At 37.9% G+C, this 20,521-nt stretch overlaps 1 protein-coding gene across 1 annotated transcript in view; it reads right to left on the bottom strand.

The window, feature by feature from the left end:
• LOC138315654 (kinesin-like protein KIF15) overlaps positions 1-20,521 on the bottom strand; it is a gene marked incomplete at its 5' end in the record, with an annotated part of 63,050 nt that overhangs the window by 11,537 nt on the left and 30,992 nt on the right. The window contains 8 exons of the mRNA XM_069256835.1: positions 188-281; positions 2,834-2,905; positions 11,065-11,190; positions 16,971-17,080; positions 17,460-17,553; positions 18,100-18,209; positions 18,814-18,861; positions 19,053-19,151. Of these exons, the coding sequence (XP_069112936.1) occupies positions 188-281; positions 2,834-2,905; positions 11,065-11,190; positions 16,971-17,080; positions 17,460-17,553; positions 18,100-18,209; positions 18,814-18,861; positions 19,053-19,151 (753 nt within the window). The remainder of the gene's footprint in view (positions 1-187; positions 282-2,833; positions 2,906-11,064; positions 11,191-16,970; positions 17,081-17,459; positions 17,554-18,099; positions 18,210-18,813; positions 18,862-19,052; positions 19,152-20,521) is intronic.

The raw sequence follows: 20,521 nt of genomic DNA, 5'->3' as shown, positions 1-20,521 counted from the left end.
GTTTTGAGAGGTAGTTTTACCACCAAACATTGATATGTGACTGCCATTACTGTATCTAGTCAAATTGAAGATAAACATCAGGATGCCGTGGGTTAGTGAAGGTACCAATTATGCTATGGTTTCTGTATTCAAACCAGAGTACTGTGGATCTAATACAAATGTATGTAAAATAAAAGAGAATATGTACCTCACAAAACATGTAACGGTCATTCATCAGCCTTTCATTCTCTTCTTTTAAGTCCTCATTCTCATTTGTGTATTTTTTGCCTAATGCGATAAGTCTGAAACAAGAGTCACAAAACAAATGCAAAATTCATTGCTTTAAAACTGATTCAATGCAATATTTAATAATAGAAGTATAAGTCATATTCTGATATATATTTTTTTCATTTTTTTCAAATTCATGAAAAACACTTTGAGAAAACCCTTTAGTCACCAGGTATTATTGATTTATCCTGAAATCCAAGATATCTCCGAAATTGCAACTTTCATTATAATTGATAAAAGTTAGTTACAGCATTAACATATTCCCTATAAACCAAACACATATGGTGAATTAGTACATCACATGACAGAATATTTGATTTTGATTGGCTACACACAGGGTTACTATTTTCAATAGTGCCCGGGCAAACGGGCACTATTGAAGTAGCGCGAAATTGAATGTGAATGTTTTGTGACGTCACCAATACTTGACGTCATTATAACGTTATTATAACCAAGATGTCGGACAGGTTATTGTGTGCGGGGATGGAAGCCAATGCTCCTTTTCTACAGAAGACAGTTTACTCATGTTGATATACTTTTAATCTTCATGAAGATGAATTCCGTTTTATAGGAAAACAGTTTTCTGTGACAATTCATATGTTGTACTTTTACAGCCGTGCTACCCCGACTGAGAACGACGCCTGTATATAAACGACTAACGCTCCACCGCTGACTTGTATCGATGAATTGAATGAGTGAAGCTAGTTATTTATAGACTCGAGTACTGTCGCCAATCCACAGGTAAATCGCAGGCGCTCTGGCTACACTAGCTGTACCAAACACAATCGTTATTGTTACAAATACCGTAAAAACTTATGTTACTTACACACCAGTGTACTTTGCACATGTATATTTTCTTAGGGCTGAACATGCTGAAACAAATCTACTATCGGTATATTTTGCGCATTCAAATTTTAGGGAAAACGATGTCCGGGGAACAACAAATTCAATGTTATAAAGGTGGTAATTTCATTGCAAAACATTCACAATAAATTCTTGAAACTTGCACAAACAAGTGTTGTATTTAGAAGAAATAACATAATATAATTGCACTGTGTTTGTTTTCTTTTATTGGCCAACGTAACTGAAACAGTGAAATATATCTTGCAGAACATGTCAAAAACATTGGCAGTCCGCCGTACTCCGTACACATGTCAATGTCTGGAGATATTACACATGAATAGTTATCAGAACTATTTGAAAATATTATAATCTAGTTACTTAAAATTGCCACAATAAGTTATAAGTGTGTTTGAGATCATTAACAAACTTTAAAGAGCAATCAGATAGCAGATACGTTGGCTTGCAATAATCACATTGTGAGTAAACTCACTACCTGTACGGCACCACATCCAAGCTGATGGCTAATTGTATATAACAGTATGGTTAAAATGCCACTAACCTTGTAGCATGTCAGTTTTGCTGTAATACTATTACAAACCACTTATTGAAAATCCTAAAAAAAGGACGGTTTATAGGACTCGTCTTATAATATGACTTTTTGCACACGGCCTGCAGCCAGGACATATTATGGTGGTTCCCTACGTAATGAACATCGCTAGATCTATAAGGAGTTTCATATGCAATTTTACTAAAAATTTGAAGATTTGTTAAAATATCTAAAATAAAGAAATACCAATCAAGTGAATGTTGATGCAATATGAAGAATATTTGTTTTGTTTTTAAGTAGATACAGACGCATTGTTGATGATATATAGATCGGTTAAGCTAACTAGCCAATCAGTTTCGTAAGCTGGATGAGAGGCCCGAGCGTAGTATCCAGTACCAATTTACCTGTGGATTTATCGACAGTACTCGAGTCTATAAATAACAAGGCTACATTACACTCATTCAATACATCGATACAAGTCAGCGGTAGAGCGTTAGGGGTTTATATACACGCGTCGTTCTCAGTTGGGGTAGCACGCGTACGGCTGTAATGTAACAACGTGGTGTGGAAATGAAGATTCTGTTACGATGACATGAAAACGGTTTTCATGTGAGGGGGATGTACTAAATGTATTATGGCCTGGTTGAGAGGGCACTATTGCCTCATAGTATTGTCTCGTGATGGGATAGTGCCCTCGTCTTTGGCTCGGGCACTATTCCATTCCTCAACAATACTATGAGGAAAGTGTGTCCTCTCAACCAGACCATAATAGATAAATATGATCATTATGATAGTTCTGAGGCTCCGTGTCTGGGCAGACTATGAAGTATTGAATACATATAAAACAAACTCTGCAATTATCTGATTTTTGGAAGTGTCTAAATTAGGAACGGAGCAAGATTCCAGATAATGAGGAAATCAAAACTTTTTCTGAATTTTAGTAGACATCTTTTTTTCCCTTTTCTTTTGCCTTTTATTTTTGAAATTAATTTCATTTAGCCTAACAAAATATCTATGTTTTCTTCTTTATGCTTTTCATTGACAAATACAATAAGAGAATTCCTCAACTCTCTAGGAAATATTTTTGATTTCTAACCCTTAGCTGAGCATCCAAGAATATCTGCCCTTGTTAACATTTTACTGTGTGATCCACCCACTAAACTGTATCAGACTTACCTGTCCACTTCCTTCTCAAGACTACGACTATTATCGGTGGCAGTTTTACATTCCTCAGTCATTGAATCAATTCTATCAAAAATACAAAAAATTAGAGGCATTTTTTACAGTAAATATGCATCATATAGCTCACCAACTTAATATATAAACCAACCTTAACAGATATAGTACAATCCAAATATATCATGCATATCTCCTAATAGTCTCGAGTATCTGAGAGTTCTGGTGACTGATAAGAATATTTGTCTCCTGTGAGGTGAATAACGTTTATTGGAATAATCTTCATAGCCATTAACCAAATATTTATTGACCTGATATCAGGTCATTGGGACATGTTTTCAACTTTTCTAAACAAGATCTCAAAATGTTAACTTTCAAAACTCTCACCAACAAAATCGAAGAACTTAAATCTTAACTAAATCATGAAAAGTTAGATATCATTGGAGTTGTCGAGGCTTTTCCTAAAAATTCCAGATACCAAATAAACAAGTCTTGAGTTGAATATTGATGGATTTGAAGCTTTTCCCGGAGAGATGAAGCAAAAAAATGGATCAAGAGGAATTATCATATACATGGCAAACAAACTAGTAGAACAAATATACGTACCCGGCCTAAAATACCTTTCGGCCGGGTACGAAACAGTCCCTATGTGTTCTATTGGGGCACTGCCTCCGAAAATCACACGGGCACAATTTTCTATACTTTTCTGTAGGTTTTCAATTATTTCATGCGTATAAATGCATTTATATATCATTTTTGTCTAAAACAAACCTAACCATCCTTCTTAATAGCTATCGTAGCGCTAACAATACATCGAGTCAATAATTTGTAGACTTGCCATATAAATTCCCTCCGGAAAGACCTTTATTGCGTATGTAAAACAAGAGGCTTAGAGGGCCTGTATCCCTCACCTGGTTTGTAATGCCAAGTAATGTTCTGCATACAAGTTCATTGTTTCTTTTCTGAAGGAATTTGAATATTTACCTCTAATTCCCCTATTGGGCCCCACTCTTTCTGCTCCAGGGAGTCAAAGCCAAAATTTATACGAATTCTGTTAACCCCAAGGATGTTTCTGGCAAAATTTGGTTACAATCCATGCAGAACTCTAGGACGAGTAGCGATTTTTAGGATTTACCTCTATTTCCCCTATTGGGCCCCACCCCTCCTGCCCCCAGGGGGGGTCAGAGCCAAAATTTATACAAGTTCTGTTCCCCTTCCCCCAAGGATGTTTCTGGCCAAATTTGGTTGCAATCCATGCAGAACTCTAGGACAAGTAGCGATTTATAGGATTTACCTCTATTACCCCTATTGGGCCCCGCCCCTCCTGCCCCAGGGGGGTCAGGGTCACCATTTATGCAAAATCTGATCCCCTTCCCCTAAGGAAGTTTCTGGCCAAATTTGGTTGCAATCCATGCAGAACTCTAGGACAAGTAGCGATTTATAGGATTTACCTCTATTACCCCTATTGGGCCCTGCCCCTCCTGCCCCAGGGGGGTCAGGGTCACCATTTATGCAAAATCTGATCCCCTTCCCCTAAGGAAGTTTCTGGCCAGATTTGGTTGAAATCCATGCAGAACTCTAGGACAAGTAGCGATTACAAACAAATAAATACAGATCTATCGATAGATTGGAAGGAAATATTACAGTGCGCACCGGATACTAAATTAAAATACGAATTATTTCAGAAGATCGTAAAATCCACAATTGATATGAATATACCAAAGAACATTCAAGAAACGAAGAAAAGGCAAAATCAAACTGTACAGGCTATAAAACAGAAACATAGGAGCTGGCAGAGATATCTTGAAACCAGGAAAGTGCTGAAATATAACGAATATGTGAAAGCAAGAAAATTCAAAAAGTGTTTAGAAAAGGATATCGCTAAAGATGTCAAGACGAACCCGAAAAAGTTTTGGAGATATGCAAATTCAAAATATAAATCGAAATCCGGAATCACAGAGCTGCACATTAAATGTGGAAACGAACTGACCATCGCCCACTCTGATCAAAATAAAGCAAACGCATCAGCGGACTATTTTTCAAGTGTTCACCGTAGAACCACAAGATGATATTCCTGTATTGAAGAACCTTAGCATAGACAAGAGACCCATGGGCCTTAACGGTCACCTGAGTTGAATATATAATGAAACTAATTAAAGACATATAAACACTATATGCTGGGCCTTGAAGTTAGTCAGTGATTTATAAATTTGACTTTTTAGACTGTGAACCTGTGAACTTAGAAGTATTTTTTGAAATTTCAATCATTTTGACCCTGTTTTGTCCTGCCTCTCTGGTTCCCCAAGGGGTCATCGAGGTCTGATATGATGTTAAAATGCTATATCTTAGGCTAATAATTCTAATCAAGTTTGACTAATTTCCTATGAAAATTGGGCAAATTATGTTCACAAATATGTTTTTCCTATATATAAACTAAAGTAAACTTGACCCCTCCCCAGGGGGTAACGTGAGACCCCAGGGTCATATAATTCACAATTTTTATAAAACACCTTAAGACCTTTTCATCTACATATATAATTATTTGATTCTACTATTTCCAGAATTTTAGAAGATTTTTGAAGTTTTAGCCTATTTGACCCTTTTTTAGCAATGCCCCTCTGCCCCCAGGGGGTCGGCCAGGACCAATATGGATATGACATTAAAATGCTATCTCAGGCTAATAATTCTAACCAAGTTTGACTCGTTTCCAATGAAAAATGAACAAACAAAAGGCCCATGGGCCTTAATGGTCCTCTGACTCATGGCACAAAACAACAGGTCAAGTCACAGTATAAAGTATTGGTTAACGATTAATATAAACAATACAAGGAACTCCTTAGTTGAATATGTAAGTTTCTGAAAAAGGTAAATGTCATTTGTTAAACAAACTTGGTCGCCCTCCATCCAAATATGGTCGAAACCCATTCAAGGATTAATATAAGGAGGAGTCAGATTTTAAAGCCAAATTTCAGCAAAGCTCCAATTTTGGACCTCGGTCATACTATCCCCATGGGTCTTACCTCGGTCCTTTATAAAATATGATTGTCCTTATCTAAAGTTCTCCCTTCTGAATCAATTAAAACCACTATAGACCAATTTTCATTGAGATCGGAGACTGAAACCTTAAAACAGGAAGTGGGCCAGCGGCCATCTTGGAATACCAAAATCTTTACGAAAATGTTTGCATGTTGTTTGGCATCAATTAAAACCCCTATAGACCAATTTTCATTGAGATCGGAGACTGAAACCTTAAAACAGGAAGTGGCCAACAGCCATCTTGGAATACCAAAATCTTTACGAAAATGTTTGCATGTTGTTCGGCATCAATTAAAACCCCTATAGACCAATTTTCATTGAGATCGGAGACTGAAACCTTAAAACAGGAAGTGGGCCAGCGACCATCTTGGAATATCAAAATCTTTACGAAAATGTTTGCATGTTGTTCGGCATCAATTAAAACCCCTATAGACCAATTTTCATTGAGATCGGAGACTGAAACCTTAAAACAGGAAGTGGGCCAGCGGCCATCTTGGAATACCAAAATCTTTACGAAAATGTTTGCATGTTGTTTGGCATCAATTAAAACCTCTACAGACCAATTTTCATTGAGATCGGAGACTGAAACCTTAAAACAGGAAGTGGCCAACAGCCATCTTGGAACACCAAAATCTTTACGAAAATGTTTGCATGTTGTTCGGCAGCAATTAAAACCCCTATAGACCAATTTTCATTGAGATCGGAGACTGAAACCTTAAAACAGAAAGTGGGCCAGCTAAAATAAAGAAAATTTGCCCTTTTGGGGCCCCACCCCTCAGTTCCTAGGGTTCAGACCAGACTCATTTATATAAAATATAATTGTGTTTCCCCAATGATGTTTCACACCAAATATGGATAAAATTCATCCAAGGATTGAGGAATAGTAGGATTTTAAAGCTAAAATTAAGAAAATTTCCCCATTTGGGGCCCCACCCCTCAGCCCCTAGGGGTCGGACCAGGCTCATTTATATAAAATATGATTGTCCGTCCCCAATGATGTTTCACATCAAATATGGATGAAATCCATCCAAGGATGAAGGAATAGTAGGATTTTATAGCTAAAATTAAGAAAATTTGCCCTTTTGGGGCCCCACCCCTCAGCCCCTAGGGGTTGAACCACGCTCATTTACATCAAATATGATTATCCTTCCCCAATAATGTTTTACATTAAATATAGATGAAATCCATCCAAGGATGAAGGAGGAGTAGGATTTTAAAGCTAAAATTAAGAAAATTTGCCTTTTTGGGGCCCCACCCCTCAGCCCCTAGGGGTCGGACCAAGCTCATTTATACAAAATATGATTGTCCTTCCCCAATAATGTTTCACACCAAATATGGATGAAATCCATCCAAGGATGAAGGAGGAGTAGGATTTTAAAGCTAAAATTAAGAAAATTTGCCTTTTTGGGGCCCCACCCCTCAGCCCCTAGGGGTCGGACCAAGCTCATTTATACAAAATATGATTGTCCTTCCCCAATAATGTTTCACACCAAATATGGATGAAATCCATCCAAGGATGAAGGAGGAGTAGGATTTTAAAGCTTAAAATAAGAAAATTCGCCGTTTTGGGGCCCCACCCCTCAGCCCCTAGGGGTCGGACCAAGCTCATTTATATAAAATATGATTGTCCTTCCCCAATGTTTCACACCAAATATGGATGACATCCGCTTAGCGGTTAAGGAGGAGTAGCGTTTTAAAGGAAAAAAGTTTACGCATGACGCACGGCGGCGACGACGGACAAATCACGATGACTATAGGTCATCCTGACCCTTCGGGTCAGATGACCTAACAAGAGGCCCAAGGGCCTTAACGGTCATCTGACTACCTTGGCAATAGCTGTATAGGAAATTAATTAGATATGGTGTCATGGTTAAAAAATAAAAACACTTGGTCATGTCCATGTAAGGATCATTTAATGCAAGTTTCAGTCAAACTGCATGGGTAGAACTTCAAGAAGTTAAAATGTGTTTTTAAGATGGCAGCTTTGGTGGCCATCTTGGTTTTCGGGTCAACCCGACAAATAACAACACTTTGTTGGGACAATGTCAGTATCCTTAAAATTATTCAGACAAGTTCCAGCAAAATCGCACTGGTAGAACTTGAGAATAGGTTCAAACTATATTTTCAAGATGGCGGGAGTGGTGTCCATCTTGGATTTCAGATCAACATAAGATATAAAAACACTTGGTCACGACCATAACAAGAATCATTTCATGCAAGTATCAGCTAAATCACATTGACAGAATTTGAGAAGAAGTTCAAAATTCAAGATTTTAGAATATTTGACCCCCCTAAACTTGATAGTTGGTCAAGGTCATTCATTTCAATAACTTTGGTAACCCTTCATCCCAGCATGCCAAAGGCCAAATATGAGTATCCTGGACCCTTTAGACCCCTGTGACCTTGAAAGTAGGTCAAGGTCATTAATTTTCACAACTTTGGTAGCCATTCATCCCGGCATACTACAGACCAAATATGAGTACTCTGGGCCTTATGGTTATTGAGAAGAAGTCGTTCAAAGATTTCAGCCTATTTGACCACTGTGACCTTGAGAGTAGGTCAAGGTCATTCATTTTCACAACTTTGGTAGCCGTTCATCCCAGCATTCTGCAGGCCAAATATGAGTACTCTGGGTCTTATGGTTATTGAGAAGAAGTCGTTCAACGATTTCAGCCTATTTGACCCATGTGACCTTGAAAGTAGGTAAAGGTCATTCATTTTCACAACTTTGGTAGATCTTCATCCCAGCATGCTACAGGCTAAATATGAGTATTCTGGGCCTTATGGTTATTGAGAAGAAGTCGTTCAAAGATTTCAGCCTATTTGACCACTGTGACCTTGAGAGTAGGTCAAGGTCATTATTTTTCACAACTTTGGTAGCCCTTCATCCCAGCATTCTACAGGCCAAATATGAGCACTCTGGGCCTTATGGTTATTGAGAAGAAGTCGTTTAAAGATTTCAGCCTATTTGACCACTGTGACCTTGAAAGTAGGTCAAGGTCATTTATTTTCACAACTTTGGTAGCCCCTCATCCCAGCTTGCTACAGGCCAAATATGAGTACTCTGGGCCTTATGGTTATTGAGAAGAAGTCGTTCAAAGATTTCAGCCTATTTGACCACTGTGACCTTGAAAGTAGGTCAAGGTCATTAATTTTCACAACTTTGGTAGCCCTTCATCCCCCCATGCTACAGGCCAAATATGAGTACTCAGGGCCTTATGGTTATTGAGAAGAAGTCGTTCAAAGATTTTAGCCTATTTGACCCCTGTGACCTTGAGAGTAGGTCAAGGTCATTCATTTTCACAACTTTAGTAGCCCTTCATTCCTGCATGCTACAGGCCAAATATGAGTACTCTGGGCCTAATGGTTATTGAGAAGAAGTCGTTTAAAGATTTCAGCCTATTTGACCCATGTGACCTTGAAAGTAGGTCAAGGTCATTCATTTTCACAACTTTGGTAGATCTTCATCCCAGCATGCTACAGGCTAAATATGAGTATTCTGGGCCTTATGGTTATTGAGAAGAAGTCGTTCAAAGATTTCAGCCTTTTTGACCCCTGTGACCTTGAAAGTAGGTCAAGGTCATTTATTTTCACAACTTTGGTAGCTCTTCATCCCAGCATGCTACAGGCCAAATATGAGTACTCTGGGCTTTATGGTAATTGAGAAGAAGTCGTTCAAAGATTTCAGCCTATTTGACCCCTGTGACCTTGAAAGTAGGTCAAGGTCATTAATTTTCACAACTTTGGTAGCCCTTCATCCCAGCATGCTACAGGCCAAATATGAGTACTCTGGGCCTTATGGTTATCGAGAAGAAGTCGTTTTAATGGAAAGTTTACGCACGGCGCACGGCGGACGGCTGACGCCGACGGACGGTGCATGATGACTATAGGTCATCCTGACCCTTCGGGTCAGATGACCTAAAAATGCTCATACATGTGTTTTTCCTATATAAACTATAGTAAACTTGACCCCCTCCCCAGGGGGAAACGTGAGACCCCAGGGTCATATAATTCACAATTTGTGTAAAGGAGCTTAAGACCTTTCTATCTATGAAAAGTATTTGTTTCTACCATTTCCAGAATTTCAGAAGAAGATTTTTGAAGTTTTAGCCTATTTGACCCTTTTTTAGCCCCGCCCCTCTGCCCCCAGGAGGTCGGCCAGAACCAATGTGGATATGATATTAAAATGCTATCTCAGGCTAATAATTCTAACCAAGTTTGACTCGTTTCCAATGAAAATTGAGCAAAAAATGCTCATAAATGTGTTTTTCCTATATAAACTATAGTAAATTTGACCCCCTCCCCAGGGGGAAACGTGAGACCCCAGGGTCATATAATTCACAATTTTTGTAAAGGACCTTAAGACCTTTCTATTTATGAAAAGTATTTGATTCTACCACATCTGTGAGTAGAGAAGAAGATTTTTGAAATTTTACTCAATTTTACCCCTTTTGGCCCCTCCCACAGCTCCTGGGGGTTGGGGACCATATAATTCACAATTTTGATTGGCCTTATGCCTTAGAAGGTTTGTGCAAAATTTCATTGAAATTGCTTCAGCAGTTTTGGAGAAGAAGTTGAAAATGTAAATTGTTTACGGACATACGACGGACGACGCACGACGACGGACAAAAGGCGATTAGAATAGGTCACTTGAGACTTCGTCTCAGGTGACCTAAAAACTAAACATTTATTTACTCACATCTTGATATTTTCCTATCGCAACTGTTACAGGAAATTCTTATTATCTGGTATCAAGTTCTATGCCTGACTTATCTCGATATTAGTGCTGAAAATACCTTGTTTATTGATATTGTTCCTCTTCTTTTGTTGAGTTTGAATTCGCAAAGTCAAAGGGCGTCAGAACGCTTGTTTTCAAAGGGAATAAACACCGTAGTGATAAAGACCTTCCAAGTAAATATTTGCCTCGGGGGAACAGGGATGCAAAAAGTTGATTTTCTCCAAAAGTAAGTAAATTGAAATACACTAATTTTGCTGGATTACTCAAAAAACCATTCTGATTTCAGAACAGTTGGAATTATGCAAAAACCTCTTACAATATTTATATTATTATTAGTATATATTATGTAAGTTAATAATACAATACAATCTTCTTAAATATTTCCGAGGCAATTTTTGTCAGGAAGTTGTGGATGATTAATTTTGGCCCAAAGTTTGGCTATCTCATGCATGCTGACCTTCTCTGAAGTTGAGTGTTTGCCGATTCTGCCGCTGTCCTAAATTTATCCTGTGACTGAAGTGCATCCCTTGCTGTCTTCAGTTCCAGACGATACGCCTCAGCCACTTGAGTGATCTCTTTTACCCTTTAATGATAGAGTTTTTGTTACAATATAATAAAGCATAAATGCAATAAACTAAAACATATGAGTCATTCTCAAAAAAGTTCCAAATTGCTGTCTTTTCTATATATATTATCTTTTTAGAAAAATTTAAACAGGAAAAAGTTATGTTTGTGGCTTAAGACTAACTATATGGAGCAAAGAAAGAAACTTTTAATGCCCTTTGTTTTGAAAATGATGATAATGTTGATTCTTTTTTTCCAATTCAAAAATCTTCACCATAGGAAGCAGAGAAATGACCCAAGTCATGACCAGGAGCTATTCAAGACGAAATTTTAAAGTGATGAAAATTTACTGTCAGTGGTTGCAAATAATTTCTTTAAATTGTTACAGTTATATAACAAAAATTACAGGTAGTCTGTTGTATCTTAAAATATACGTTGATATTATATGGTGATATCAAGTTTGGATTGATTTAAACAAACTTAAACTAGAACTGTCGCCAGAGTGGACGACTAATACCGTCCACTGCACAAATTTACTGTTGACGCGGAATTACTTCAAAAGGCACAGGTGAAGTACTAACCAGACAGACGGAGGAAGTTCCTTTGATCACTACCGGCACAAATTGAATAGGATAACAGTGTGCGTGTGGCGATTGGTCGAGTCTGAATTCATAAGCCCAAACCCATAAACAACACTGACAGTCGTGATCACCGAGATGTGACGACGTAGTGACATGATGACCTCTCAGTTTTGTAGTAGAACAAACAACTCGATATTTTAATTAAAGATGATCCATCGCTGACAAATGATATTTTTTCACTATCAAAAACAGGAGCAGACGATTTAGTATTTTTCTTCAGTTACCAAAGTTACTTACTTTACACCATTACCACCGTTGAAAAGTTTGAGCTTCTTATTTTACTTCAAGTTAAAAATATGAAAAATAATTAATTGCATCCCGAAAAAATTCCGTGGCACTATATCCTATATGGAATGATGTACTGATTGCGCATGCACCAAAGGAAAATAAATTATTTTTTATTATTTTTTGTGTTAATTAGACATATATATATATACACGATTAAATGCCAATTATTGTTCAAATAATGAATATCATTATGCTCAGTCGGCGGTGATTCGTTTGTTTGATTAATTAATATCCTATTAACAGCTATGGTCATGTAAGGATGGCCTCCCATGTGTGCGATGTATTGCGTGTATGTTGTGCGAGGTGCATGTTTTGGGAGACTGTGGTATATTCATGTTGTGTCTTCAGGTATAGTGAACTGTTGCCCTTTTTATAGTGCTATATCACTGAAGCATGCCACCGAAGACACCAAGCAACACACCCCACCCCACCCAGTCACATTATACTGACAACGGGCGAACCAGTCGTCCAACTCCCTGTATGCTGGGCGCTAAACAGGAACAGAAACTACCACTTTTATAGACTTTGGTGTGTCTCGGCCAGGGGACAGAACCCAGAGCCTTCCTCACAGGGGCGAACACTTAACTCAAGGCCAAAAGTGAGGCAGTACTAGTGCCAAGGAAGGCATTAGGAAAGATAAAAGTCAGTTAGGAAGAAGAGAAAAGATAAGATCCTAAATTTAGTCGCCTTTTACGATCATGCAATAGGGGCAGCAGGTACAATTCTAACGCCCTACCTGCAGGGAAGTCGGCGGTGAAGCATCTTTAACTTTACATATATACTGTATGGTAATGTCCCGGTTAATTAGAACCGACGGATAGTTCAAACACACATTTTTTTCAGGAAAAAACAATAATCCTTTAGTTATTGACAGTTCGAACACGTCAAATGATTGAAGTAAAGGTAAAATTTTTGTCGACAAATCGACACAATGGGATCCCCAAAAATGACGGTATTTTGAATATTGCCACAAAGATTTTTGAATTAAAGACTGTATTAATGACCATTATAATGACTTTTACAACAGATAATGAATTAGAATGAACATTTTAAGTAATAAATAAAATTATTTGCGCTGAAATATGTGGAAGAAATTGCCAATGTTTCTTAGGCTCAATTTAGATAAGATATCACTTGAAATCGACATTAAAATTCAACATCCTGTCTTTTTTTTGTCAGCCGATCAAGTTGTTATACTTGTAAACATGTGTCATACGCTGGTTTGGGCAAGCCAGTTACGCGGTGTCATGTCAGCGAGAACGCTGGGTATTAAGTTCAAGCCAAAACAATCCACTTGTTGGCAATATTTTAACAATGTAATCTTAAACGATGCATACTTTTCATCAGTTTAAATATATTAACATAGTCTAGATCTATGTATCTAATTTAGACACGTACACAATCTGCGATCGGGGGTTAGACAATCTGACAGTTCGATTGTGACCTAATTTTACGAACAGAATGTAAACATTTTCAGCAGCAGTTTCGTAAATGCAACCCACTTTATTTATTATTAAACAAGAGGCCCAGAGGGCCTGTATCGCTCACCTGGTTTGTAATGCCAAGTAATGTTCTGAATACAGGTTCATTGTTTCTTTTCTGAAGAAATTTTAATATTTACTTTTAATTCCCCTATTAAGCCCCGCCCCACCTGCCCGAAGCGGGTCAGAGGCAAAATTTATACAAGTTCTGTTCCCCTTCTCCCAAGGATGTTTGTGGCCAAATTTGGTTACAATCCATGCAAAACTCTAGGACAAGTAGCAATTCATAGGATTAACCTCTATTTCTCCTATTGGGCCCCACCCCTCTCGTCCCTGGGGGGTCAGAGCCAAAATTTATACAAGTTCTGTTCACCTTCCCCCAAGGATGTTTTTGACCAAATTTGGTTACAATTGATGCAGAACTCTAGGACAAGTAGTGATTTATAGAATTACCTCTATTTCCCAATTGATTGGGCCCCACCTCTCCTGCCCCCGGGGGGTCAGAGCCAAAATTTATACAAGTTCTGTTCTCCTTCCCCCAAAAATGTTATTGGCCAAATTTGGTTACAATCCATGCAGAACTCTAGGACAAGTAGCGATTTATAGGATTTACCTCTATTTCCCCTATTGGGCCCCGCCCCTCTTGTCTCTGTGGGGTCAGAGCCAAAATTTATACAAGTTCTGTTCCCCTTCCCCCAAGGATGTTTGTGGCCAAAGGACTAGATACGGTAATGGCTCTTTTTGGCCCCTAAATCTACCAAAATTCAAATTATGTATTTAGAAATTAAGTTGCTGCGTTTGAAATATTGAATACGCCCCTGATAAAAACTTAATGATATTTTTATTGACAGGAAGTATATTTTTGCTCTATAACCATGGTAACCTTGCATAAATTATGTAAATTTGAAAATTTGGTCAATTTTGGCATATTTTTTGATAGTTTTTCTTTTAAAAGCAATAGAGCGCAACCTAGAACAAACTTTATATTTCAAAGGAGTTAGCAGACACGAAGAATACATCATTTTGAGAAATATAAAGTTTGTTCTAGAATGCGCTCTATGTTAAATAGATGAAAAACTGCATAAAAAAGGTAAATTTTGATGAAATTTTCACATTTTGCATAATTTATGTGTAATAAAAATGGTTGCCATGGCAACTGGAACTGCTATATTACCTAATAACACTATCAAATATGTCAGGTATGTAGTTAATATTTGAAATGCAAGATTAACATCTTAAAATAACAGACTTTGAAAAATAGCGGATTTGGGGGCCATAAAAGACCCTTACCATACCTAGTCCTTTGGTTACAATCCATGCAGAATTCTATGACAAGTAGTGATTTAAAGGATTTACCTCTATTTCCCCTATTGGGCCCCGCCCCTCTTGCCCGAAGGGGGTCAGAGCCAAAATTTGTACAAGTTCTGTTCCCCTTTCCCCAAGGATGTTTGTGGCCAAATTTGGTTACATTCCATGCAGAACTCTATGACTAGTAGCGATTTATAGGATTTACCTCTATTTCCCCTATTGGGCCCCGCCCCTCCTGCCCGCAGGGGGTCAGAGCCAAAATTTGTACAAGTTCTGTTCCCCTTTCCCCAAGGATGTTTGTGGCCAAATTTGGTTACAATCCATGCAGAACTCTAGGACAAGTAGTGATTTATAGGATTTACCTCTATCTCCCCTATTGGGCCCCGCCCCTCCTGCCCCCATGGGGTCAGAGCCAAAATTTATACAAGTTCTGTTCTTCTTCCCCAAAGGATGTTTGTGGCCAAATTTGGTTACATTCAATGCAGAACTCTAGGACAAGTAGCGATTTAAAGGATTTACCTCTATTTCCCCTATCGGGCCCCGCCCATCCTGCCCCTGGGGGTCAGAGCCAAAATTTATACAAGTTCTGTTCCCCTTCCCCCAAGGATGTTTGTGGCTAAAATTGATTACATACCATGCAGAACTCTAGGACAAGTAGCGATTTATAGGATTTACCTTTATTTCCCCTATTGGGCCCCGCCCCTCCTGCCCCCGGGGGTTCAGAGCCAAAATTTATACAAGTTCTGTTCCCCTTCCCCCAAGGATGTTTGTGGCTAAAATTGATTACATACCATGCAGAACTCTAGGACAAGTAGCGATTTATAGGATTTACCTTTATTTCCCCTATTGGGCCCCGCCCCTCCTGCCCCCAGGGGTTCAGAGCCAAAATTTATAAAAGTTCTGTTCCCCTTCCCCCAAGGATGTTTCTGGCCAAATTTGGTTAAAATCCATCCAGAACTCTATGACTAGTAGCAATTTAAAGGAAATGTTGACAGACGGACGGACGACGGACGGACGGACGGACGCCGCGCCATGACATAAGCTCACCGGCCCTTCGGGCCAGGTGAGCTAAAAATGTTTAGTTACAAAAAATAACAAAGGACTAATAGTTAACTAGATTTTCAGTGGTTACCTGACGGTAAATAATTACGGACGTCCATGTAGATTCTAGGCCTTGATCACGAACGGTGCTGTTTTGGGGCCTTGACTACACGTATGGCTTCTGTCACACAATCAACATTACATAGATTTCTATTTAAATTAACATATAAATGCTCACGTTAATGGAGAATCCATCTTTCAGGTAAATCAGCAAAATGTGTGCTTTTCTAGAAATTTTCTGCTTTACGTCACTTATGTCATATACGTATCGGTACTGAAACAGATTTTTACCGATTTCAACTCAGATAGTTCGAATGCACGTTTTTTTCTGAGGTTATCTTTGGGGAAATTGGCATGTTTATAGAAATGCGTCGACCAATAAAAACAAGTGCTGCATTCCCAGAATAAATTAACCGCACTTGTGTGTATAGATGCACAGATAACTAGTTCATCTACATATTGAGGAAGTGATGCCGTGCCTTTAGAAGTAATTCCGTGTCCACAGTATTAATAACTCCATTAATAACAGGGATTATTATATTGCAGAATTCTATGTAGTTAATTTACTCAAATCGCTTTTATGTCAGGGTTCCTTGTATCAGATTTTATAGAATTTGTCAAGTAGTTTAGGAGGAGTTCACCGAACAAAGTTATGTCTACAGACCTGATTCCAGTATGTCCCCTTAATTTCGTTGCTTTGCACCCAAAATTCACTCATATTCAGTTGATTCTATACTAGAAAACGCTAAATATTCATTGTGTAGACATTTCTGTTGCTTTCGTGAGTGATGTAGAACCACAAATACAAAAACAACAAAATTAATTTTACACATTATTAGAATATCTGTTTCATAGGTCAACGACAATATTTTTACACACAAAATACCTGGTACTGTGAAAGCATTAAACCATGATTATAAGTATACACAAATACTTCATGTTATACAGTAAGTAAGTTTCAGATAGCATGAGATACTTACTTTTCTTCATGAGAGATCCTCTCACATTCCATCTGGTACTCCATTTCCTTTTTCTTAGTTATGTACTTTTCTAGTTCTGTCTGCATACCATCTGTTTCAGCTACCTTCCCCTGAGATTTAATCAAGGCACAAGGTCAAAAGAGTGTCTAAGTGAGCTAGCACAAACCCAATGAATTTGAAGAATGTCAATCTGTTTTGATTCTTTTTGTTGGTCCCAATCAAAATCTTCCATTATACATTCAAGCTGACTTATATCATCCAGTACCTCAAATATTTGAGAAAACTAAAAACAATAGCAATCAAAGTCTACATTACTTCCAAGAAATACTGATATGAGGTTTAACTGTCACTTGACAAAGCCATTTGGCCTGAAATATCTCATACAATTGAGATAGGTCACCAAAAATATCTTTATACAATGTTATTATATCACCTATATCTTTCATATAACTAGAGAGAGATGAACAGTGACAGGTTTGATGTACTCACAGTAAGGATTTTGATTTCCTCATTTTTCTCCTTTCGGCCAACTTCATACTCCTCAATGATCTCGTTTAGTCTGGAGTTTGTTGTCTTCAGAGTACAATCAGTCAAGGACGTACAATCAAGTCAGATTAAACACAACAAAAGCAAAAGGTGCATGGGCCTTAACATTCATCTGATATTTGATACAAATTAGTTATGTCAATTACTACCCCACTGATGTCTGTTCACGAAATAGGAACATAGATCTAATAGGTCTACATACAAAGTTTCATTAAGCTTGGTAAATATTTACTCATGTTATTGTGTTTACAAGATTCAATAATTATTATTGCAATGGGCAATAATTCCATAATTAAGTTACAGTGGAATCAAGCTGATTTTCGAAATCATCCAAGATCTTTCTATTGTTAGTCTACTTACAAAGTTTCATTAACAAGCTTGGTTCATATTTACTCAAATTATCATGTTCACAAGGAAATGTTAACAGACGTGGCACGACGGACAAAAGACTATTGCAATAGATCACCATGACCTGTATGGTCAGGTGACCTAAATTCTTGACATGGTATATGACAGTCAACATTAAGCTTAAACAAAGCAATCTTTGAATATTGCCAGTGTTTTTATAACAAAAGGATATGTATCTAACTCCTCCATCAGCCATTCTTGTTCCTTAGAGTGGTTTAGCGCCTCTTTAATCTGATCTTCTAACTCTGCAACTTTCTTCTTATGTAAAGCTTCTTTCTCTTCCAGCTGTAAATATAGCAAACATATTCAAATCCAATTTATCTGAATTTAATGCAATAATTGTCCTAAATTGTTATTACAGTAGTTTTTTTCTTTAAAAAGATGCTCCAACCCCGACAGAGCATAAACGATACTCATCATTTGAACAATAATTGGTGTTTAATCATGTATACATGTGTATAACTAACACAAAAAATGATATGAAATTATTTATTTTGCTTTTGGTACATGCGTAATCACTATTTCATTCCATATAGGAGATTTATGTATAGCGCCATGGATTTTTTGGGGGACACAATTAGTATTTTTAAAATTTTTATCTTAAAAGTGACAGAGTTTAAAATATGAAGGTCCCAGTCACAATCAATCGTGACTGCCATATTACCTACTTAATTTTTAACTTTACAATCTAAAACTAGGAACTTTTGTACATGGAAGAGGTTGATGGATGGAGGTATGCAGGATTTGGCAGTATTAATCGGATTGTATAAAATGAGGAATTAAGTCCAAACAAAAATATGGGCGTATGCAGGGTTGTCAGTACAACAGGACAGTATAATGGGGGATTACTATAATAAGTTGATCTTAGATATGTTAGTCAAATGCTTACCTGGCATGTCTTGGCTTTTACTGCTTCTTCTAATGTTTCACATTTTTTCTGTAAAATAACACAAATTATTGTGAATCAGAATATGAACAATGATATTTCAAACAAAAACTATTCTATATCAAGTATCATTTATTATCGAAGACATCATAAAATGTATACAGTATCTCATTTAAAAACCACAAGAAAAGAAAAAACAGAACAAATTACTTCAATAACTAGTATAAGACCAAGTTGTGTACCTGTAAGGATTCCAGTTCCACCTGAGTGTTAGCATACTCCTCCTGGATCTTATCATTGGCTTCTGTTACACAATCCATGTCCTCCTTCATCATGCTCATCTGTCACAACAAACAAATAGTACAGGGAATAACTTCTGATCCTTAACATTATTTATCTGAATAAGATTACTACTCGTTCTATTTAGTATTTTGGAAATGTAAGAGTGTTTCTGAAACCATAACACTTCAATTGTGTTATAATGAACTTAAAATATCCCACTCAGGCCTCCGAGGGCCTCCTTGTAAACCTATACCTACCTCAGCATTGTGATAGTTGAACTGGGCCTCCAGCTTGTTGACCTTTACCTACCCCAGCATTGTGATAGTTGACCTAGGCTTCCAGCTTGTTGACCTTTACCTACCCCAGCATTGTGATAGTTGACCTGGGCCTCCAGCTTGTTGATCTTTACCTACCCCACCATTGTGACAGCTCACCTGGGCCTCCAGCTTGTTGACCTTTACCTATACCTCAGCATTATGATAGTTGACCTGGGCCTTCAGCTTGTTGACCTTTACCTACCCCAGCATTGTGATAGTTGACCTGGGCCTTCAGCTTGTTGACCTTTACCTACCCCAGCATTGTGAAAGTTGACCTGGGCCTCCAGCTTGTTGACCTTTACCTATACCTCAGCATTATGATAGTTGACCTGGGCCTCCAGCATGTTGACCTTTGCCTACCCCAGCATTGCGATACAGTCAAACCTCGATGATTCGAACTTCGATGAATCGAATTTCTCGCTGTATCGAACTTTTTGTCTGGTCCCGAATTTCTTCACTATATAACATTACTAACTAACCCATGTATGAATCAAAGTTTTATGAATCGAAGTTCTCGATGTATCGAACTTTTTTCATGGACCATTTGTTATAGAATCATAGGTAACTGACACTCGATGATTCGAATAAAAATTTACCTGTACAGATCAGGTGTTCGCCGATACCCCGCGGCATGCTGTCACACCTAGCTGTCTCGCGACGGCCCTTCGCCGGACAATAGGGATTATGACAGCTTGTGTTGCTAGCTTGATATCATCAAGATAATTAATATCACTAATCAGGCCGATACCCGGTAATTTGTTTTTACAAGCTGCGTTATTAAATCATTAGTACGGCAAAGATACAGTTAGTCGTTTTTGATGTTCGCCGCCGCCATTGGTAGCGGTTTGTAGAATTCACGGAACGGTAAATAGCGAGCCACATTATCAGTAACTCATACTCAAAACTGTTACATTGCACAACTTTGGCATAAATACTTGAGCAAATCGATCATTCTAAATTGAAGTATTTTGTAGGTGTTGTAGCGCTTTCGGTTCCTCCTTTTTAGTTTCGTTTTTACAACGTGTTTTCGTTTTTATATTCATTCCGTAATATTAACCATCGCTTAAATAGTCACCAAACGAACACTTGTACATGGGTTAGGCCTAGTACAC

The sequence above is a fragment of the Argopecten irradians genome, chromosome 2 (genome assembly GCF_041381155.1).
Source record: "Argopecten irradians isolate NY chromosome 2, Ai_NY, whole genome shotgun sequence".
NCBI lineage: Eukaryota > Metazoa > Mollusca > Bivalvia > Pectinida > Pectinidae > Argopecten > Argopecten irradians.
This window is presented reverse-complemented; position numbering and strand designations above follow the sequence as displayed.